Source organism: Euwallacea fornicatus, chromosome 32, assembly GCF_040115645.1.
Source record: "Euwallacea fornicatus isolate EFF26 chromosome 32, ASM4011564v1, whole genome shotgun sequence".
Taxonomy (NCBI): Eukaryota; Metazoa; Arthropoda; class Insecta; order Coleoptera; family Curculionidae; genus Euwallacea; species Euwallacea fornicatus.
The window spans coordinates 2,622,415-2,646,849 of NC_089572.1; the positions used below are offsets into that span (position 1 = coordinate 2,622,415).

Below are 24,435 nucleotides of genomic sequence, written 5' to 3' on the forward strand. Positions count from 1 at the left end.
TAGTAAACGAAGTTGCGCACCATGTGTTTCATTACCGTTACAAGTCCTCTCGGACCTCCAGTTGGTGAAGCGCCCTGAAGAGGGAACCCGCCCTCGGGAGGCGTCAAAACATGGCAGAACTTGCTTGAACTCTTTGCGGAAGTTCTCATTCAGCCATGCGTAGAGGAACGGGTTGTAACAGGTCGAGGACATGGCCATTTGGTGCACCAAGAAGAAGCTGAGAAAGTAGTAGTCCCACTTTATCATGTCTTTGTTGAAGTCGTTGACGATGTTAACCACGTTGAGAGGCAGCCAAGAAATGAGGAAGACCGCTACCATTGCAATCAACATGCGATTGGTGCGCCTCTTTCTTTCCCTATCAGCCTCCTCTTTCCTGCTGTTTTTCGAGCCGGGTTTAGACCTTAAAATGAAACGATTAATGGTGATTTAGTAGTTGATTTGGTGTCATTGTACCTAGCCCGGTCATTCAGTTTAATTGACACGCAAATATAGCAGTAGGCCATAATGAGGAAAGGGATCAGAAACTGGAGGGCGGTGGTGACAGCACCGAAAGCAGCCCTCCATTGCTCCACCGGCCAGTTCTCTTCGCAATAATATCGGGTGACATTGCCAGTATCGTTTATATGCTTCATGTAGATGCCATAGGGACTGGTCACGACTATGGCAAAAGCCCAGATTACCACTATAATGACCACACAGGTGGATAGCTTCATGCGGGGATGAAAGGGGTAGATGATAACGAAGTACCTGTTACAGTCAAAAACTGACAACTGTTTCAAGGGAGTCTCAGATACTTACCTATCTATAGCAATTGACATCAAAGTTAGAGTGGAAATGTATACACTAGCCCCTTGGGCGTAGGGCACCAAGTGGCAGATAACCCCCCCAAACACCCACTTGCCCAGTAGCGTGTACAGAGGGGTGAAGGGTACGGCCAGCACACACAAGAGTATGTCGGACAAGGCTAAGTTCGTGATGAACAAATTAGTGACCGTCTGCATGGCCTTGTTTCGGAACACTACGAAACACACTAACACGTTGCCGAATAAGCCCACGATGAAAATCGTCGTGTACACCATGAAGAACAGTACTTGCACGTACTTTTTATCTATGATGTCTAGTTTCGGGGAGGAGGTCGTGTTCATGGCATCCATCAGAGGCATTTTGAAAATCACTCGTTCCTCATTTGTTGCTCTGCTTTACTTTTCTTCGCCTGTTCTTCTTCACTCATCTAGGGCAGCCGCCCTATGGGGCTGTTGACTATCGGTCCAACCAAACATTTCTGGTTAGCACCTGCAAAGCAATAAAAACAAGACGCTTTTAGATTTGACCTGAGACTCAAGTGAAACGGTTTAGCGCAGTTCACGATGAGTTACTAATTGCCACTATTTTTAACACCTCGGTAAGAGTCAATATTGACGCAATTATTAAATATAGTAAAAATTTTCAGTAAAATGAAAATGAAAATATCTTATTTTGATCATCTTTATTCGATTTTCTACGTTCGATTTTCAAGAAATTTTGTTTTATTCCAGAGATGAGTGTAATACCGCACATATTTATAGAAATTCAGGGCTTGCATAAAAATTTTGCTGTCAAATGCCCCTAATGTCCTCAAATATATAAACTCTTTGATGGTGCTTATTTATTAATTTTATAAATTCCAGTCATGTTCACTATTCCAAAATTAAACATTTTTAAACTTCAAACTTTGCCCCTTAATTTAAGTTCTTGAGGTTCGCCGCTGGGAGATGGAGAAAACAGCTTTTTTCCCTAAAAAGCTCTCTAGGTCTGCTTTTGATGATATGTTATTTCGACAGGCGTAACCGAATTTTTCCTCGAAAAATGGATTTTACTTTTAAATTACCTCATCGCGTTTGCCCTTGAACCGATCAAGTGCTCAATACATCCTTAGAGACTTATTACAATAAAGTCAATTTCGGTGCTAGCACAAGTATTTTCCCAACTTTTTAAACTGCAATCTAAACTAATTTCCTTTTAATTTGCAAAAATAATTCCCACTAACCGGGTCCATAGAAAACTTTGGAGGGATTATGAACACACATAAGCCTTGGCGTTCACATTTTCCAAGGCGTTGGCACTTATTAAACTTAATAGACCCTAGTGGGTTACGCGAAAGTTCAAACAATGAAATTTCTTGGGAAGAAGTTCAATAGAAGTCCCTGTGGAAGTTCAAAATTGATATTTGGGCTTACGTGTTCATGTATTGATAATAAGGGAAGATGTTTCGGCAACTATTTGCATCGGCAAGAATCCAAAACTAAGTCGTGTTAATGTTTACCTTAGCTAATTGACAAAATGGTGAATGCAAATCGGTCGATGTGAATTGTAGTGTGATTTCGCCATTTTGATAGGATTATTCAAGTTTCTATTGAAAAGTTCTGAGCAAGTAATGAATATGCTATTGTCAATGATATTTGTGTGTACGTACCCGAGATATTTTTACGTTTTCGTTTTTCCTTCTATTCGCTTTTGCGACGCTTCTCCGTGGGGCTTTATTTTCGCATACACACGTCACTTCTTTTAATAAATTAGGTTTCCTTTTTGCGAATGAAGGCCGTGAAATCTGTCTCAGCCGTAATTTCGCCTTCATTTTTCCCGAGTTAACGAGGTCTTGATAAGCTGGACAAAATGCGCCTTTCAGGGTAATGAGAAGGTCCTTTGAGGGCGTTCGTTAGATTAGCACCTCCGGTAAACGTTGCGGGCAAAAACATCTACTTTTATCGGCTTACATAAGAGATCAACGCTATTTACTACATTCCCTCCGAGGAGATAGATCTCATTAAGTCCAAAAGATAAATTTTAGCCCTGCCCCAACTTCCAAAGCTTTACGGCAGTTGTAAAATTCCAAGTCAACTATACCCCGTCGGCCATGTTACGCCGTCTCACTCTTTATATATGAATTATCCAAACTTCCCTGCGAAAGTAATTAAAACTCAAATCACCTGTCTGACGAATTTGGAGACCGCCTCCTGACCGGTGAGTAATGACTCACAGTTTTAGGATGCTTGATTGAGTGGCTCTTTCAACCAAAGTTGGCATTAATGCTCTAAATTTCCCCTCAAAGAGAACTCTGGGCTAGAGGGGCATTTACCCCTAATAGAGCGTAAATTTATATTCACAGCGGTGCCGTCATAAAAGGCGTTATATTCTATGTACTTTGCTCTTCAATTTTTATTAAAATTCCCCTTTAAATGTCTCCCTTTAGCGTCGCTTAATTTTACAGCCTGTAAAGTTCGACTTGGAAAAAACAAGCCTCCTACGCCGTATTTTAATATTCAGATTGCGCCATTACAACTCAATTTTTCTCTAATGTCTTCAGCACAATCCATAAAATGAAAAAATATAGAAATCTCCTATTCCGCATCAGTCTGAAATGAAACATTTTATAGTTCATGAGACTCGAAACGTATTCCGAATGTTCTAATGCCACCACTTTTATAGTAACAGCGTTTTGTTTGATTTACGAGCATGTTGTAAAAAGGCCAAGAGTATTGTTCTATTTCCCCCGTAAAGATGAGAAATGTCTGGTGTTTTAGACGGCAGTTTGTAAGCTCAAAGTCATGCTATTTGGGTCAGAAGCAAATTACATTATTTTGTTATCACGGCCCATCTCTACTTCATGTCAGGGCATGTCTATCGGCGAAAAAGGTTAAGAACACCACGTAGACAAATGTGTACTATTTGCACTCTGTATTATTTCTACATTCTATACATCGATGGTATGCTCTTACCATACTGGTGTTAGTGAAATAAGTTTCGTAAATTTAACCGACGCTTTAAGAACGCCGTTTTAAACAAAAAAGGTTCCAACAAGGATCGAAAATTTTACATTAAAAAAAAATGTTCAATTCGCCAGACGAGAATCTATGATGGGCTTAAAATTTGTATAAAATGTTGAAAAATCTAGTTGACATATGTTGATTGTTTGACGTGTAATAAAAGAAGTTAAAATTATTCAGCATCAACATTGCTAAAGGCAATTTAAAACTTAATTAAAACTAATAATATGACTCAGACGGTAGAAGTTCCCTCAAACGTCAACGCCGCACTGAACCGTGGAAACCTGACCTTTTAAAGGATCGCTTAAGTTAACTTTGCGGATGTAGCGACAAACCATCGGATGCGCTGCAAATAGATAGATCTGTAATATCTGAGTCAGGCAGCCATCCACGTCGCCTTACTCTGTGATTATACGTATTTTATGCCATCTTACCTGACATATTCCTCTGTACAAAGAGTCCCGGCACCTTGGACAAGTGGTGTCCATTAAGGCCCAACGAGAAGCGACAAAATAAAACCGCCCTTAGTTTTCGAATTTTCCAAGGACTGTATGTTGTTCCTTACTTTTACTATATTAGTGTGACCTCGTTCTTCGTTCGACCGCTTCCTCTGTCACTACGCGCAACACATCACCTCCAAAGTTAATTTCAGTGAGCCGTAGGTGAATTTGTTTCGAATTATTAAGAGTACCTACGTGAAAATGTATTCTTTCTATCCAGTTGTCGAGCACTTAAATCATACTTTTGAAAAAAGATGGATAGAAAGAAATGCTCCTAATCATTGGCCTGCCCGATTTCTGGACCTTAGGCCATTGAATTTTTTTTGGGGGCGTTTCGTGAAAATTTTGGTCTACGCCGTTGAAAAAAGGGATGAAAATCAGTTACGACAGCGTATTTTCACTGCTACTTATCATAACAGAGATATGCCAGTAGTTCTTGATCATATACGGGAAAATTGGTTGAAACGTTATTGTACATGCACGGACTCAAATGGTGGACATTTCAAACGTTTAGCGTAGTAAAAACAATAACGAATGTGTGTTTTTGAATGCAATGTGAGTGGTGTAAAATGTGTAACGTAGCACATTATGCTAATCAGAGATGACTACAATAATTTAAAGGTGAGGGGCCTTTCAAAATAACAAAACAAAAATCACATAATATTTACATTTTATTCACAAAACCTATCGGGCCCGAAAAATCCGTGTAAATGCATCGCATCCAGTTTATATGGCTACTTAGTGGGGTATCAAAATGAAATAAACACGACGCGACGTTGCCAGTTTTCAACAAAATGTTTTTTTCCTTTTTTGGGGGAAATGGTTGCACTTACCAGTTATACGGAACTTTTTTTGTTTAAAATGATGTTCTTAATCGTTATTTAAATTTACGAAACTTATTTCACTAACATCCTGTACATCGCAACATAAGACGTATGACAGCTCCTCCATTGCCAATCCCGTAATGTTCACATTATGTACTAAACCCTCGATAGCCTTGAGACGTCCCGCTCCAGCATTCTCAATAAAAATCACCCATCTCCAGTATTTCTTTAGTAGAGATAAGGATTGGTCGTGAACGCAAGAGAACCTTGTTGTTGGTACCGCATGTAAAGAGTGAATTTCTATTTTTCCTTTCATCTCTATCGACTTTTGTTACTGTTAGTGTGTTGATCCGTCTCTAAGCACGGCATTTCGCAACTCTTTCACCGGTGTCCTGCACGTCGCTCATTCCGCACCTCCGAAAAATGAAAAATTCCCTGAAGAAACCAATTCCAACTTGCTAATTAGCCCTGACAACACACTTTAGAGCATTCAGGAGGGCGGCTTGCATAATTTCGCACCCGATTTCCATACGAATTCCGGCCTTTCCAGGCATCAAAGTCCCTTGTCAGAGAACCAAGAGCCGCTTTATTGTGTTCCGACTTTCTCAGTTTAGCAATGCTTAATTGTGTCCCGGGACAACCTTTTGTCCCGTTCTTTTACCGCGCTTCGCCTTTGATTTGTTTTTCTGACTGTTTCTGAGTCACGTACTTGAACTAAATGATCGCGAGTTGGAAGTTTAAAATCGTCGTTTTAATCGCGATCGCGATTGGGATTAGTCGCCGTTGTCTGTCAGTGAAAATGGGATTTTGAATCGATGAAGTATTGTTGGGACGGGACTGTAACCGAGTTATTAACCCACAGGATGTCGCCGCAAAACTTGGCCCATAGATAACGCAATTTCAGTAAACAGGTTTCCACAGATATTCCTAACGTTTGCCTCGGGCGCTCAATTTTGAAACCATTTTACGAAGTTACGTACGTAGCAGGGCCCTAACGCAATTTGCTACTTATTTCCCAAAAAGGGAATGTCTTTTATCCGGCACGACAATGTTTCGATGATTATTTTTCGAATTTCATTGGCGGTGTTTCATTTTTGTATCTTTAATCGAATCGCATTTGGAAGCATTGTCGGTGATCAAACAACGGAACTTTCGGCAATAATTCTGATATCCCAAGGGAATCGAAACGACTCACAAACGGCTACTAATTTGTTTTCGAATATCGGCATTCAGCAATAAATTTCCAATTAGTTTTACTCGGGCCGCAGATTTGTCAACAGTGGCCACGAGTGACGTACGCGATGATTAAAAAACGGACGGCGTATGCGGATTAATTGATTAGTCACGTTTCGAATCCGATTTAAAGTGGCGTCTAAATAAGCGGCCAAATGGGCGTTCGCCATAATAGAACTCGAGCTAATTGCTAGCTCTAGCAGTGAAAAACTCATTTATTACCTCTCAGTTAAATTTAAATCCTAATTAGATACGCTACTATGTTCTTCCGCGAAATTGGCGTCTTAAGCCATGAAAATACTGGATGATTAGTGAGACGTGTATTTTTGAGCAGACAGAAGTTGCGAATGCGGCGTTTAAAAAACGAATGTTACCATACTCGATGTGCTCGAAAACCCAGAAAAATCACCTATACCCGCACAATTCACGTATTTGCCCGCAAGGTCTGCGTTTCCCAAAAGATCGTCTGTACTGCCTTCAGAAATATTGTTAACTCCCACGAGCTGTGCCGATTTTATCGCCTGTTCAAAGTAGTTGTCTACATTGTTTACCCAAAGGCGTTTAAATTCCTAAGGTTTTTCCGCAATTACCTACTCTTTAAACCGCTTGTTTACATGACGATTACATCCTTATTGAAGGTATGCGTCATTTCGTCACTTCTCAAAGTGGTCTGCACTTACTACAGAGCTGTGTTGCCTCTATCCACTCTTCGCGTTAATTGGCCAGATTTTATGGTCCACTGCTAGAGTTATTTCTCTGTGCCTTGCGAATAGTTTTTTTGTCCTTTTTGAAATGTATCGAGGGTGCAGCGGTTCTCTTAACTGTACCTGAAGCCATCCTAGTTCCCGGAATCGCCTTATAAATGTTCTACATGATGTGCCAACTTAACCACGACAAACGAGCAAAAGATTTTACGACCGACCTCAACCGAATAGCTGGCAAATAAAATATTACAGGACATTGTGCGGGAACGGCTTTGCGTACCTTTCAGTGGGGAAATGTCCTATTTATTCTCGAAGAAGACCCTTTGAAAAATGCTTTTGAAGTCTGTGTGTGCGTTGACAACCGACCGAATAAACGAGAGTGGATTTCTTTGTATCAATATATTCCCCTGTTGGAGCCGACTCAACCTTAACACAACCTTCGATATTAATACTCTACATAAACGACATTGTCTTTACGTCGCGGATTCGTAGACAATGCCCAGAGGGATTCAGAACTTGGCCTAGTTTTAAGGTTATGTTTGTTTAGGTGAAACATCGATATTTTATTAACGTTTGTGAACGAGGCTGCACAGAGTACATGGCATCAACTAGAGATGTGCTCACAACATTGGCCGTTATGTATGATAATACAGAAGGAAAACAATTTTCATAAACAAAACTGTGATTCCCCTGTTGAATAACGTCGAACAAATAATATTTTCGAGTACGAAATAATATTCCCTTTTCTCGAGCACTGTGAACATAAAATATAGTTTCAATTTCACGCTTCTCTTCCATTTTCTGCTCGGATTTTTCAGTACGTTTTGCATCGTTTTCGGATCCACTCTTACAAATGCGATACTTGTTTCGCATCAGTCGTCGAGGGTTTTTGTTATTTCCCGCCTGCAGTTAAAGGAAAATTAGGTTTCATGTATCTGCCGCTAACAAAGAAAATGATAGACGTCTGCCTGTATATGAAATTACGTTCTTGCATAACAAATGAGACCTCAGTTAAAAACAGCCCTTGAGCTCATCCCTATACCTTTACGAACATCGATGCCGTCCATTAATGATTCGTCACGTTTTTGCCGCGAGTTGGCCGATTTTAACACGAGTTACCGACAGCTTAAACTGGGAGATTAATTAGAAATTATAAAACGAAGTTTCCCCCGTCCCCATCCCCGTAGAGAGTATTAAGTATCGACAATCGGCTTGGAATAATTAAAGTATAAGCCGCAAGTAAGTTTACTTTCCTGGGACTTAATATTATACTTTGAAAATGGTTCCCTTATCATGGAACGAAAGTTGGGAATTGAAGACAACATGTCAGAGGATTGTCGAGCTTATTATTTCGCGATAAACTTTCGAGCGGCTAAACTCCTTATTGGACCGTCAACTCTCGTTCGAGTTAATCCTGTAACTTCAATTGGGTAACTTTCCTTTCCTCAGTGTTAAGTGGCTTAGATTCAGTTAGAAGGCCTACGTGTTTACTTATTTACTCATAAAACTCCCCTCGCGAACTAGGGGTAATTGAAATTTGATATCTCAACACCACCCGGTATTATGTATTGTGTTATTGTCTCGATTGTCAACATGGTTTATGGAGATGGAAACCGATTACCGATGTGCTCTTAAGTTGTTGGGTGCGAGCTAGTGAATTTACGTTGTGACAACGTGTGCACAACACCAAAAGTTTGATCGTGCGTGATCTGAGGGTTGCGCATTTCAGAACAATTAGTGCCCTTCTATTCGTCAGCACTCCTGTAGTAGGGTTCCTGCATGTTTTGCAGGCGCATTTGGAATCACTAATAACCAAAAAATGCTCATTCATAAACCTCAAATTCATTAGAAATTTACACGTTTTAGACAGTTCTAAATCAGTAAAAAAACTGGTGTTGTTCAAGTTCATGTGGCGATGCTCTCTGAACATTTTTTTTAAAACCCCGTTAACCCTCTTTTTGCACTAATTTAAAACTGTTTGTAATTTTTTTTCTTGCGTTTATTGTACGTTCACCGAAATCCAGGTTTAGTATGGAATTTTAATTCCATTGTATAGTGGATACAATATCCACAGAAACATGAGCGAAACAATATTGTGCACATGATAAATCAATTCATTTCGCGGCAAATTTTTTCGGAACATCCCACTTGGGATCCAAAATTAATTGGATTTATCGTGTTATTAAAACAATTTCAACTTTCAAAACATTAATATTTTCGAAATTATCATTCGAATTTTTCGCTTTATTAACTCAAGTTTTTTGGGAACAAGTTTCGACGCTACTCCTAGTTATTTATCCCGTTAGGACAAATGACTCTTCGAGCTGTTGCCAGTAACGAGGCGAAGCCCAAAGAATCTTAAAAGATCTACGTATTTTCATTTAATTAGAACTCTCCAGATATTTTGTATTCAGTTCCCTTTTACTAAAGGGATTGCACAGAAGATTTATTTTCTGCGAGAAATAGTTTAGGCTTGGAATTTTTAGCTTTTACGCAAAAGTACCATGAATATGAAGTAAGCAATAAAATTATAAAGTAAAATCCTCCTCCACCCGAACGTTCGTTTGTAATACGTGTAAGTTCTGTGTTTTCTTCCTTGTAGTAGAAGTGGGGAATTTCAAGCATTTACACAGACGTAAGAAATAAAATTAGCAAACTGAAAGCAGCGGGCAAATCTTCTATTCTGCTGATTGCAGTTGATTATAACAGACAGGTGCGGAATTAAAGTGAGCATAAATAGCCATAAAATAAAACAGATAACGGAACAAATTTTGAACCCATTTTTGAACTGGGTAACCAATAAGATCACTTCGCTCCGTCCATTTTTCTAACTTAGTTTAGTTTTTCTTTTCTCTGAGTTATACCGAGAATGAGCACCAATGGAGCAAGCGCACTTACGCACACGCAAAACTCGATATTTATAGTTACTCCATTTAAAAATAATTCAGCTTTCCTATTTTGACTGTAATATTCAATTGCAACCACTGGAACGGTCGAAAAGCAGTTTTGCTTGCAAATTTTCACTTTGCAATTTAATATTTGCTCCCGCATAATTGCTAAAAATTTTAAACTTTTGCTAAAAATAGGAGAACACAAGAACTACACGTATCGCAAAATAAATTTTCATCAAGTTTTTTTAAATTCGTTTGGGTGGAATAGATTTAAAGTAAACTTTTCAATATTCCGCGGGGCTAAACTCTTTTTTCTCGAGGCACAAAATTGACGGGAACGATCCTGAGGGATTAAGAGATATATATGATCGACGTAATGTGGTGTGGGAATTCACTTTGAATAGAGCACGTTGCTATAACTTTTGACTTTCGACAAGCCACAATTGTCTGAAATTTACGACTACTTCAATTCAAATAACTTGGAGTTCCCAACTAACCTAAAAAGAGAATATTGAATTTAGTAAGTTCTAAAGGCGATTGTCAAATTTATAAACACCCCTTCAAGGGACTCAAATGAGTCTCTTGGGCTCTAGCAGGAAGGGTTTAGTGCTAGAGTTCTTCTCGGAATTGGACCAATTGAAAAAACTTTTAAATTGCTGTTCTGAGAACGTCCCTGTCTGAGTATCCTCGCAAAAATGAATTCTCCCTGTGTAGATTTTTCAGTTGAAACACCAATTTGACTTTTAATCATCTTAATGAACTCGAGCCCCCATACGAAATTGCGAAAGACGCCAAATCGTCAGAAACGCGCCGCCGAACGAGTAAGGTGCAAACGATAATTTTAGATTTCTTGGCAAAAATTTTGCCCCGATCCTGGTCTGAATTTAAAGGAGTTTGTGTTTTTTTCTTAATTCGCGACCATTGTTAAATCCATTTTCTTATTTTTTATTGAAAATTGCTAACTCATTGCTTCTGAATCGTTAAAAATTGACAATGTTTACTCGGTTGTATAGCGAATTCACCCAATGTAAACCAAACCGCCATAATTCCATCCAGTGTAGTTAGAACTCGTTAAACTCAAATAGTGGCAATCAACGGCGTTCAAAAAGTTCAAACTCGGTGTGAGTGTACGGCAAAACGCGCTGACACCAAACTAAACCTTCATAAAGAGATATCGACAAACGACTGGGGAATTCTTTGAACGAGGGAAAAACTAAATTTATAGCTTCTTTCCGATTAAACATCGGAGTTTATTGGCTTGTGAAGCTCATTGATTATGCATTGGAGGTTATAATAATTCAATTAACCATTAATTATGTAAATGTAAATTGGCTTATCAATCTGTAGGTGCCCGGTTTAATTGTGGCTGTCATTCTAAAGCGTGAGTCCCTAAGACCTCACCCAGTGCTGGGGAAAATCCAGTTTTCGAATAGGCCTCCGCTCCAATGTTTCTGGCATAATTGAAGAGCTTGTCGCGGATTAAAGCCACTTTTATGCGCGCTATTCTCTTCATTGAAATTATAAAGAAAGATTCGCTCTATAAAACTGCGTTGCTAAGCTACGAGTTTTCATTAAATCTCTACTTTTAAAAATTTTTCATAGCTTAAGAGCGCAATAATTCCGGTTCAATGGTAGAGGCCTTTAAATTAAGACATTTTTGAAAACTATCGAGGAATTAATAAAGGTAATAAAGCTGCCGTTTTTTGCGCGTCCTGTTCTTTTCGACACAAATTCCATTGACACCTTTGGCTCGCTTAATCAGAGAAATAATGTTTTATTCATGGCACATAGCCCAAGAGCAAAGATGACTACGATATTCGTCCCTTAAGCGTCGTGCTTGAGTTTCGTTTCACCTGTAGCGACGTGCAAAGACAATGGAAAGCAAATTAATCCCTCGCGCATTAATAACAACCCAAACAGGAGCAATAATTATCTCCGGAAACACAGCTTGTATTCATCTCCCTTACGGATTTCAATACAACCACCTTCAAGGGAATCGATCCAAGGAACGGAATAATAGGTTATCTTTCGAACGTTAATTAATACAGAGGAAGCCTTAATTGAGCCGAAATGTTGAATCAATTTTGGGGCAGGAACAAAAATAGTTGCTTTACTTGTTCTGCGGTTAAATTTAAATGCTCCTAAGGTAGCAAGAATACTTTATAGGGGCGCTTAGAAAGCGACTAAATTCCATCCATCAACGGTAGTAGGTGCAACTGATTGCTCAGTTCAATCAGACGTGAATTCGATTCTTTTCTTTTCCTTTTCGACCTCAACTAACTTTATCTGGATATATATTTATGTTGTTTTTTTAGTTTTTAGTTTGACATCATTACCAAGCTCGACTCCCCGCAGAATATCTAAATTACTCCATTATTTCTAATAACCCGCCTAAAGACGTCTTAATGTTAATTTATCAACACAAATTAAGAGGGTGCTTTCACCTGTGTACTTTCGATTTCCGATCTTGCTCCCTAGATGGTGCCAGTTTGGAATATATTTAACTGCTCTTGAAAATAAATCCGGAACCACCTTTCTTGAAGAGAGCCCTCTTGGGACGATTGTTATTGTCTCGCGGCCATTATAGATATCACAAGAATGACATGAATGAACGGTACTTAAGGAGATAATTATGTTTGCTTAGTTTTGCGTCTCGCTCTTCGGCGGTTAAATTGTTTACTGAAACTCCTCTAATGGAACGGGGTATTCTTAGATTATAATAGACGTACAGTAATGGCTGCCGAGTCGCGAAGTTTTGAATTGGATTCACCTTTACGAGCATATTTCGTCGTTTATTCCACGACGCAGAAAGTAAGTTTTAATTTAAAAGATTCGAGGGAAAGAAGTCAATAAGAATGTTTCTATTGCAAGTTCCTTCAAGCGGACTCCATAAAATATTTATGAAGCCAGATCTTTTCCCACAAAAGTCTGTTTTTGGAGAGGATTTATGGGGATGTTTTCGCGTTTTTCCGTGGTTAAGTGAGCTGTTCAGCATAATCACCCCTCAGCCACTATCTACGCTGGCTTTATTTACTATCTGTAATGGAACAGAGGTTTGGTTACCGTGTAATCTCCTGTTCCACTTAAAATGACTGATTTTAAATTAGATCTCGATTGTGCACACAAATAGTGACTAAATCAATTCAGCTGGCGCTGAGTAATTGCGAAACAGTCGCCCGAAATGACCAACTGAATCGTTTCGCTAAAGCAGTTGAATTGTTGCCTTTTGATAGGGGTGCAACAGAGTTATCGGAAATTTGACAATGTCAGAGTATACTCCAATATCCATTATCCAATATGTTCTTTGCCTTTCCGCTGCCTTAACTCATTAACTTTTCCAAACTTTTAGGGTAAACATTGGGCGGGGTGAAACTTCGCTGTAATGCCGTTCTAATTGAATATTCCCAGGGCATAGTAGGAATGGCAAACAACTCGAAATGGTGCTCTGTAACAGTGAGTTTTATCAGGCAAATTTGATTTGAAGTAAAAAAAAAATGATGTCTGCCGAAGTAAGCCATATCGATCATTAGGAGACAGCGGAAAAGGTGGTATTAAGGGCAACGTTTATGGAGCGACCCATGGAGGTCTTGTTTGAGGTTTTAAGTAGTTGTGAACGTTTTGAGTTCTAGGTCTTGAAAAGCAGCAGACGACTCTGTTTTCAGGTTTGGGTTTGAAGGGCGTTTTATTCCGCACAAAGTGCCATGATAGAGAGGCATTTATTTTTAATATAACGGGCCTTCCTCAGTTTGCACATACAATTTCGCAATGAAGTAAACAATTTTCTGACATGTGAACATTCTAGATTCAGACGTTTATTTATTGAAAAGTGTAAGCATTCTCTCTTCATTCAAGGGTGGAGTAGATGGAAACTTCTTGCGTGTCTTGTGGAAACTTTACTCGGTCCAGAGAAAAAATAAATCACCCCGATTTTGTTGCTTTGTCTAAGAAAATTACAAGTATGCGATTAGTTTGTTACCAGTCGTTTTAAGGCCCAATTCATTTGTGGTGGGATCGTAAAATACACTTTTCTGTCCCCGAAAATTAGATATCGTGCCTACACTCAATATGTCACAAGCTACACGCGTGGAGAAAGCCATTTTCACCCTTAACAAAATTCTTCTGGTCCGAAAATTTTCAACCACTATTAACCCTCGAGCTTTATTGACACTCTGCCATTGTATGCTTAGAATTTTTATTGTTCAATTCAACCGGAGCACCCCTAAAGCGCGAATGTAATAGGGAAACATCACTGACGCAAATTGATAGCCGCAATCTTAGGTTTAACGCTAGTGGGTATAACTCGTTTTATATTATGTATGATTAGAATGCTTCGTATATTAAATTTTACTGGGTGTCCCGTAGCGGGCGGCCGATTGGTGCATCTCAATGTGACGAAATGTTGGAAAGTTGGGTGAATTAATGCTCTCATCTGCGACAACGTCATTTGGTATGCAAGAAGCAATTACTAAAGTCGAATGAGACAATTAAATATTCCAGTGTCGACATCTAGCGTTTCTTTGTGATACTAGAAAGCAACAAGAAACTTGATCATTTTTGCTCGTCCGCCAAATTGACCTGGTTTTATACATAGATGACGCCATCATAGGTAGGCATGAATTTTCTTTTTTGAAAAATTTCCAGAAGTTTTAAATTGGTTTCTTGTCTGCATTCGAGTAGAAATACCACTGTCGCTGCATTTTAGGTAATGTGTTCCGTTTTCCGTAAACGTCCAACCTACCTACCATCGACCGGGAATTGCCCTGTATAATACGATAATAATAATACGGTACGCTGCAAAAATTCCAACCTTTGTAATCACGTTCGGATCATAATCCCATTCGTTGATAAAAGCGGTTCCGATGTTGTAACGGGGCACAATTTCGATTCTGTCCTGGCAAATACGCCTGTTTTTTCGCAATAAAACCCATCTGTCCTGCCCCGTTTGTTTGGACACGTTGTTGCACTTAATTACCCGTTCCTATTCGGAACTAAACCCGCTCTCATAGGGGGGGGCGCAAATTCGAAATTTCATTTTCATCCCTGCAGACGTTGCCTCCTCGATTGAAATCACCGCAAAAAAGAGCATGCGGCAACAGCAAAAAAATCATAAACTTCGGTTTTCGCGCCCGCGGAAAATCAAACAAACAGATTAATCCGGCAATTATCGGCTTATGGCATGACTTAAGCCGTACTAAAATAAACCAATGGGACGTCTTTGCCATCAGCCGGTGATGGTAAACACACCACAATAGCCAAAAATAAATCACGTATAAGTGTGTGTGTGTGTGTGTCTGTTTATGCTAATCATCTCCAGGTTTTATTTATAAATAAATATGCGTAGTCGGAACAGCGGAGACAAACTTGTGTCATTTACCAGAAAAATTGGAACTTGTTACTTTACCACATGAAAAACCTTTTAAAACCGGCTGAAATAGGGACAGAACACCTGTAAAATGGATTTAACAAGGAATCTACTCTCGACGACGTCATAGTTAACTCTGTGCTTGTCGTGAAGGAATTGTCTCAACTGTCATCTGCTGGTTACACCAAAATAGTTGACGAACTTCTTAAATTCAAGTATTTTTGGCGACAAATTTCTGTAAACAAATTAAAATTGAAGAACTTCGTTTGAGGGCCTAGCCATCAAATTATTGATAACTTTATCTGGAACATGATTGCCATGTAAACCAAGTAATAGTTCGTTTATCACCGTTTCTGTGGAAATTATTTTCCTGATAAAGAAGCCGGATTTTTTAAATTTCTGAGCCCTATTTTCTTAAGGTCTCTATCATCTGGTACCCCGTAAAATTAGGCAGAAACTCCCGTCGTTAGTCAGTAATAACGGTACATGTATGAATAACACACTAATCTGCACTAAGCTGAGTGCAGCAGCAACATTTGCCTGCTCTGCTTAAGGAGATTAAAGCTTTCGTATAGGGGCAGGAAATCCCACTTCAGGGCGAGCTCATTATCGTTCATTGTTTGGCTGCAAATTTGCGTTAAAATTCGGCGAAATATGACCGAAATAGAATCACGAGATAGAAAGAAAATGAAATCAGGAAAACTAACACTTCCAAAGAAGAGCTCATTATTGTCTATTGATTCAGTAGAAAATCCCTCCAAAATTGAACAAAAAAATCTTGAAATTAAATTTCAGGACAATCTAAGTTAAAAACGTCCCAGTAAATAACGCCTACCTGTGATGACGCCAGCGTGCACGGCTAAGTCTTTTTGACAGTAAGAATTGTCATTTCAACTTGATTTTGAAAAGGGTGGCAAATTTGGTGGCTGGCTGTTTAATTTTTTAATAATATTTAATTCCAACAGTTCACACGCATCTCTAGTTTCTAAGAAATTATGCGCCTCACTAATCTCGGCCTTAAACTAAATGTAACCGCAACTCTATTTACTCGCTCTTTGAGGCGATCATGCCAGAGATCCCAGTTCATTCTCGGTTCACTTTCCCAATTTTTTCCTTACGAATTTCCACTAAAACTACAAAGCTCCTTTCCGTTTCATACTAACGCAATTTCTCCACTCGGATTTAAATTAAAAACTGGGTTCTAATAGGTTTGAACTTCAACAAGTAAAGTAAATTTTATTTTCTCCAAGGATATTTGCTCCGTACTCTGTCCTATCTCTTGAAGTTTTGCTATTTGCGCAAAATAGATCTCAGACTCATTATACGCAAGTCCAACAAATATTTAATGATTTGAGGACGCATAAATCAAGTTTAAGACAGGAATGCTCTCTACTTATTTTGAAAAGCTTGAAAGCTGGGGTTGATGATTCGTCAATTCGGGACTAATTCGTTTTCATGAATTCTTAATAGACTCGTTAAATAATTCTCCGACGATTACGTCAACCAAAACACGCGCATCTTATCCTCACCTTATCAAAATTTCCTTCAACTCCTTTGTTATTCGACGTTTTTAGTTCAGCGATCATATTAAATTCAAAAGCAAATTAGTCCGTTCCCCCCGGTATATCAGCACACCCGGGGCAAGCCCCCAATACAATGGACATCAACAGGATAAGTGTAAAATACCAAGTCTAGGGCGCAAAACATCAATATCTGGCAATAGCAAATGGACGCCCAATTTGCAAACTTAAAAATAACCAATGAAGTTACGTGATTTTATTATGTGGTTGCTTCAATGGATTAGTGAATCAGCAGAAATAATTTGTGAGTTATTCTTAAAGTGTTCCATAATAACTCCACTCGTACTTTTCGTTTCGCTTTTCGAACGGGGATTCACTTGGAAAATAATATAATCGATAAGCGAACAGAGTAATTTTGTGTTAACTGGAGGGTTGTGAAACGTCCACTCAAGAAAATGTATATTTTACGTGTCCGTATATTTCACCTATAAATTTAGGGACAATTGAGTCGATTGTAAAAGGGGGCGTAATATTTTGCTCGTCCACGTACTGGTCCGATAAATTATCGATCTGCTTCTTTGCCATATGTCAAAACTGCCAACTACCAGTGTTATTTATGTCAATCATTTTTATTATTATCGAAACTGACGGTTGAAGTAAGAAATTTCCGGTCAATTTCGAAAAACAATAGGACAGTCGTCATCGTACTCGGCTTCAGACTGAGCAGTCCTTGTATTCTTGGGGCAATTCCTTCAGGAACGCAAAGCAGTTCAAACTGCGTTCGAATAGGAAAAATTATAAGGAGAGTGTACAACTCGATTAGAACAGTTTGAAAACAAATAGTCTTAAATAGAGAACAGTCAAGTTTTATTCAGCCAATTTTAAAATTTAAATTCTACTAATAAAAAGAAACGAATTGAATGACATAAACTTTAATTGAATTCTTCATCAATTCTGAGATATTTATGTTCAAAAATTTCTAATTTGTCCACGCTACCATTATTTTTAATAAATTACGAATAAGGTTTTTGCTTACTTCATAACATAATTTTTTTCGTCATTGTGATTTAATAAGTGAAGTGTGGTAATGAAACTTCTTGAAGTATGTGTTTTATTGAAATTTTCACCTCCGAGGTTTTCGTCAATCTGAGTGAGAAAAGTTTTCACTTCGAAAAATATTTATTATTTTGCAGATTTATGTACAAATCTATTTTTTTTAGTTGTGGTTCGAGATTGCTGGGTGTTGGCTCTTTTTGAAAAAAATTTCAAATTTCGAAATCAAAATGCCTCACGTGTCCTCGAACGAAGAATATGCTGACATGAATTTTTATTGCAGTCGTGCGAGAGAAGCTCGAAGGTTTTACATGGTTGAATTTCCTCGAAGCCTCCATCCGCATCATGAAGTTTTTGTAAGACTTCATAGAGTTCTTAAAGAAGTAGGATTGTTTTATTTTACGAGAGATCATCAGCTCCCTGTTGTGACTCAACGAGATACGGTTATCCTTAATCATTTTATGATCTTCGTCCAAATGTTAGACGAGTTTTTAACGTGTTAAACATTTCTCGGGAAATCGTTAGACGAACATTAGGAAAAGACGGCGAGTATCTTTTTCATATTTGACAACAAGAACTTTTAGCTGGAGATATTGTAAGGAACATTAAACTTTGCAATTTTGTGAACTATGGAAGTTACATTTACTCTATGAGGTCTGTTGATTATGTGGTCATATGAAAATCTTTACGCCACGCTAGATCGCTTTCAACATCAGTTCAGCGCTAATATCAGATTAAACTCATTAACAAGCGACTTGTAGGTCCATTTTGTCTGCCAAATCGACTTAATAGCGCATTTTTCCATTTCTTGTTAGAAGGGTCTCCCGTTCTTTGAGAATATTTGCTGTTGAATGTAAAATAGCATCAATAGTTTCAATTACATGGGTGTTCTGCTGATTACAGTTGATTCGTTCGAAACTCGCTCGAACAATGATGCCAAAGACTGGCTCGGAAGAAATGAACCTGTAGCCTGGCCTATTAGATCTCCAAACCATACCCCGTTCGGTTCTTTTTGTGGTGAACTTTAAAAGCACTGATTTACAGAAATGCTCCTGGAACAAGAGAACGACTAATTGCTTCAATCCGAGCTTCTTGCCAAGTAATAACGCCATGCCAGATAGCAGCTGCAATGCCTTCGGCACTTCAAAGATGTCGAAGTTGCGTAGCACGCGGTGGAGGCCTCTTTGATGCGTTTCCTTGGTAATTTAAGGTTACATAAAGGGCAAAACAATAACATTAAAAACGACGAAACGGACGAAAGAAATTATATGTTCTGAAATAAACAAAAATTTTACGTGTAACTTTTGAAAAACCTTTACGGTGTAGACAAATTTTTAAAAATTCGAACATCAAAGAATTGAACTAGTTCGTAGAATTAAATTTATTTATTTTGATTAGTAGAATCTAAATTTCATATTTGGTTGGGTAAAACCCAGAGTGTGAACGCTGAATTATGAGCCACGTGGCAAGAATTTCCACAGAAATATGGTCTGTAGACGTCTCACATTTTGAACAATTATACGCTTTTCGGGTGGTTTTAACAGGTTTTACAGTTATGAGGAAATTGCCGAGTTAATGAGAATCGGCTCTCAGTTGGTGCGTGTCTGGCGTAAACATGCAAGAATTTTATTTTAACATACGGGGTGTTTGGAAAATTTAATTGCTAAACTTAAGCAGGTGAAAGAAGAGCCAAAAATGGTAAAAGAAAGCTTCTATAAACATTTGCCGACAGAGCACTTCCTTTCTGACTAAGATAATGTAATGAAAATTATAGGTAATAATCGTATCGTAAGGGTCTTTAAATATGATAATCTTCATCGAAATCGATCATAAATAAGGGTAGTTAGAAAACTACACTAAACAGATTTTTTTTTTAATTCATGTGAATTGTCAAACAAATAACATTACTTTTTGACCAATTGGATTTTTATAAGGAAAAAATTCTTTACTTGATTTTTTGGAATCTTTCGTAGTTTAGTCAAAAATCATTATTTTAAAAATAATGTATGACTATGATTTGTTACGTTTTTTAATATTTTTATATAATAGACACCTTTCATGGAGATGATTCCATGTTAATGACTGTCATTTCCACGGTGAAATAAACCTATGGCAGTACCTATAAAGTTGCTAATTAACATAAGAAAGCAAAAGAGTAAAGAATATTAATTTTATATTAAATTTGTGGCTGCAATTTTGAATCATAAAATGCATCAAAAACATGTAAGCGACAGTCACTACAATGAAACTGTTACCGTTTTGGGCTATATGTTATTTAAAAGATGATTATTTCTGAGTAAAAAACGCAGAATTCTAAAAAAAGAAAATTTTTTAAGGCCTGATTCATTAACAAAATAATATTATTTGCTTGATAATTCAAAGGAATTTTAAACAATCGAAAATTTTTTCATAAAAGTAATTTTTTAACTACCCCTATTTATAATCAATTTTTATTAAACTTACGATAGTAAAAGACCATTATGGAATGATTATTATCGACAATTTTCATTCCATTACCTCAATCATAAAGAAAGTTATTTTTAAAAATATCCAAATGACAAGACCACTTCGGAGGACCCCAACTCAGTAACGGTGCTCCTTCGGGCCAATGTTCATGAGAAGTTTTTTTAATTATTTTTGAATCTAGTTTTACCTGCTCAAGTTTTGTAGCAACTTTTGCAAACGCCCTGTATAACGATGATCGGTTCGGTGCAACATCGACTAATTTTCCATAGAAAAATTGCCAATATCCATTCAAATTTCTTTATGTTATTAATCCGGACGTATTGGAAAACGTAACAAAGGAGCGTGCTGCATTATACAGCCGAAGGCCCATATTTTTATCCGCGCAGTTTGATTAGAGAAAATCGAATCAAACACAGCTCGTTCCTGGAATGGAGTTCGTTCTTCCCTCAAAATTCTTCAATGACGGAACGTGTCTGCTATGATTATTATTGTCGTTAATTGAGGTACGCGCAGAAATTGCGGTTTTGGATACAAAAAGCGGCATACAAATGCACGGATTAGCATGCGAGCATTACAATAAGCGAGTTGTCCTCCCCATCAGCCTCATCGAGTTTTATCGTCCGCAAATATTGCATAAAAGCGAGGCCATTAGAGTAATTTATCATTGGCCACAAGTACTTTCCCTGAAATGACTGTAAACAACGGTTTTAATCAATCGATATGATAATTAACATGTTTTCGCTGGAGTTGAAAGAATTTCTACTCTTCGGGAAAAGTTGCAATTAGCGGGCCTAATTACAGTAATGATTCCAATTAATAACCCTTCAGGGTAAGTTGATCGGCGTCGCGTTACAGGGGAGAAAACGTCCCCCTGTTCTTGATGGCCGGATAAATTGCCTCTTGTAAAGGGAAATAAAAAGGAAATGGCCCGACAGGGATGCCGTTGGCAAGCCGTAAATTCCGGAAAATCTCCTCAAATCTGCACCGTTATAAATTATACTTATCATACTGCTTACTATTTATACACTGGCAAAATTCCGCTTTAGCGGGATCGACACTAGCTCAATGACAACCTGGCTTGTGTGTGTGTGGTTTAGGGGGAAATACCGGTCTCAGCTGCAAACGAATTGGTGCAATCCCAAAACAGTTTTTCATTAGAGAGAAATGGCCGCGTTTATTCGCTCAAAGTTTCCGTAAGTCTCACATTTTAGTAAAATATGTGGGATGTTGTGTCCGATTTATTACGGACATAAGATCTGAACTAATAGGTGAATAAAATTTTTTAAATGTTTCATTGCCTTCTCTCTGTTTTTCTTTTAATGGAATTTTTTTATTGAAATATTTTAGATAAAAAGAGATTTTTATTTTTTCCAATTCCCCTCGTGTAGATCTATAGCAATTCCGACATGGAATATTTGAGCTACAGAACGGCATTAAAGTCATTGGCGTAGTTTGCCTCACAGAGAGCATTTGTCAACTCATCAGAAGTAGGTACAGTATTTATTTTATTCTTCCGGACGACGTCTCTTGAACGTCCAGGTTCATTTCTGAATTTTCTAAGTGGCAAATGGCATTAAAATCATTAGCGAAAGTTGTTTCAGGGTTGCCCTTCTGTCCGAATGTTTTCATGCACGCCTATGTTTATTTCTAAATTTAGTCGTCAAAAACCAAGATTTATAAATGGAAGCTTTTGTTGCGGAATGGCACTAAAGTAATTGACGCAGGTCGTTTTAGAGAACTGCCGCTCATTACGAAGTTCCGAAAGCTCCTGTATCAGATTTTATACAGAAATATTAGAGTAAAGAATATTTAAAATATCTTCTTTCATCGAGCTTTAAAAAATCCACAATTTTGCTTTAAAATTTTAAATTGTATGTTGAGGAAACTCCTTTTATTTTAGCCAGCTATGCCAAGACTTAAACTGACTAAAGGCGGATATTTACCGACATGGCAAAGAAGGCCCCTAATCAGGTCCTGATTTACGACCACTTCAAATGACGTCGTCTACAAATGTTGTATTATCATTTTATGCCCAAATCATAATCCCGGCTACATCGTAAATCTATTAATTTTGCGTAAACTAATCGCGACCTTATTAACTATGGGAATAAGCATTGTTTGTTGTCTTAAACTCGCCTAAAGCACCTTTTTGGTTATATTGCTGTTGTTACCTTTCTAGAGACGAGCAACAGGAGCAACAGCTTGTCGCGACCTCGTGGTCCGTCTCCCCATTATCCGCGACACTCTGTCCATTCAAAATGGTCAAGTTTTTATTTATTTATTTTTACAATGAAGTAATAATGGTTTTTTTATTATAGAAAATTCCAAAACTCGGATTTTCGATCTGGATCGACTCTTCCAGAGGGGAGCGCGTCGCGATCTAACCAACGCCGAAAATCTCGTCTGACTAAACAGATGAAACTCGCCACGTTGCCGTGGAAACAATCGAAAAGCGTCGGCTCACTTTCGGCACCGGATCGTATTTGTGCGCGGATTTTTTTTGCGCCGACGACACGTGCCTTTTTGCCCATGCCACTACTGCCCCCTATATCAAAATTTACTTGGTAAAATCCCAACGCAAATCCCAATTTATTCCGTAAACCATATCGACTTTCCAAAGACACAGCTAAATTCACTTTTAGAAGAGGATTTGCAGGCCAAGATCGATGAAAGCGCGTCCTATGTAAATAAATTCGAAACATTGGCCGACCCGAAGGGGCCTATAATAATAATAATGTCGCTAATTAATGAGGCCCATTAATCATTTGTCGCTGACATCGTGAATCCCACTCGCAAGGTCGTTTCTGGAACGCTATTTTAGCGGTTATGTTTGCGGACTTTCACTGAGACTTTTATAATTGAAGAGTATTGAATTGTGATGTCTTGATTAAGACCAGTGAATGCGCCGGGGATACGACTGGTTACCTTCACGATGTCGACCAGTATATATGTAAAAAGTATATTTTGCATAATTTTGTTGCATCAGATTTAACCCTTCAAATGGTAGATAAACAGAATTTCTCGTTAATATGGTGAATGCGCCTTGCTTATGTGCGTGAATATATCTTGTCCTCGTCACATTGTCAAGATTTTGGGTAAGGAAGCATATTTCTCAGAATTAAATTAACAGGGGCGTACTGAGTCTTCAAAATTGAAAAATGAATGTTAAGAAACTGTATTTTACCTAAGAAAACCGTTCCACATCACTATAGTTTTGCAGAAAATTCATCCAATTTTCTTGACATATCTACTTAATAAATCAACTTGAAGTGGCACCGAATTCGGGGGATCTCCCTGCAGATTGGTATTAAAATGACAATCCATTTGACTCCAAACTGTCCATTAAACCATTTTAAGATGATTTCCAAGCATCTCCCCAAATTTCAGAATCATTCCTTAGAAAAATAGTACATTTTCAACTGTCTTAAGTTCCTCCTTGTTTTCCCAAGGTGAATGCAAACTAGGAGACGTGCCCCTATGACAATATTTGAGCTATGAAAGTAACAAATATCGTGTTACACGGGCGTTTTCCCGACATAAGGGATATTGTAATAAATTCCTCCGACATGTTTGAATGAGGTATTCTATTTTACTGTTCAAATTTAAATTGCAACTTGCCGCATCGTGTCTCGGAAACAAACGCCAAGATCCATACACGAGGTGCAGCTCCTTTAGTCGTCTAAAATCCGCTTTTGTATGTCACGAACGCCAGATATCTTCAAATCCCAGCGGAAGCGCAGTAAAAAGCGGAAAACTGATAAATGTAGTAATTCTTCGAGAACGAAGACATTAGTGAATTTTAATGTAGAATTTGAGTACATCAATCGTTCTTGGAAACAAAGATTTGACCATTTATTATGGACAAAAAACCTTCCGTATAGTTGTATTGTCGCCACCTGTGAATGCGACGCCCAACCTCTTTTAAACCCAATCGATTGTTCATCCCCCTTAGGAAAGAACTCTCGTGAATAAAATAGGAACATCGAAATTGTAATTCAAAAACGCAATAATTAAATTATTTATCAAAAAAAAATTGGAACTGTCAGAGTTCAAAGAAAAGACATTTTTGATACTTGTCG

At 38.1% G+C, this 24,435-nt stretch overlaps 1 protein-coding gene across 3 annotated transcripts in view; it reads right to left on the reverse strand.

The window, feature by feature from the left end:
* LOC136348162 (prolactin-releasing peptide receptor-like) overlaps nt 1-22,775 on the reverse strand; it is a 31,277-nt gene extending 8,502 nt beyond the window's left edge. For 2 of the 3 annotated variants that reach the window (XR_010733595.1, XM_066298778.1), the window contains exons 1-4: nt 22,528-22,775; nt 799-1,293; nt 454-747; nt 21-400 (exon numbers count right to left, since the gene is read on the reverse strand). Coding sequence is in view for 2 of the 3 variants with exons in the window: in XM_066298778.1 (XP_066154875.1) it covers nt 21-400; nt 454-747; nt 799-1,163 (1,039 nt within the window). In the remaining variant the exon portion in view is untranslated. The remainder of the gene's footprint in view (nt 1-20; nt 401-453; nt 748-798; nt 1,294-22,527) is intronic. The other variant, XM_066298779.1, reaches the window with a different exon arrangement.
* Nucleotides 22,776-24,435: the final 1,660 nt, after the last annotated feature.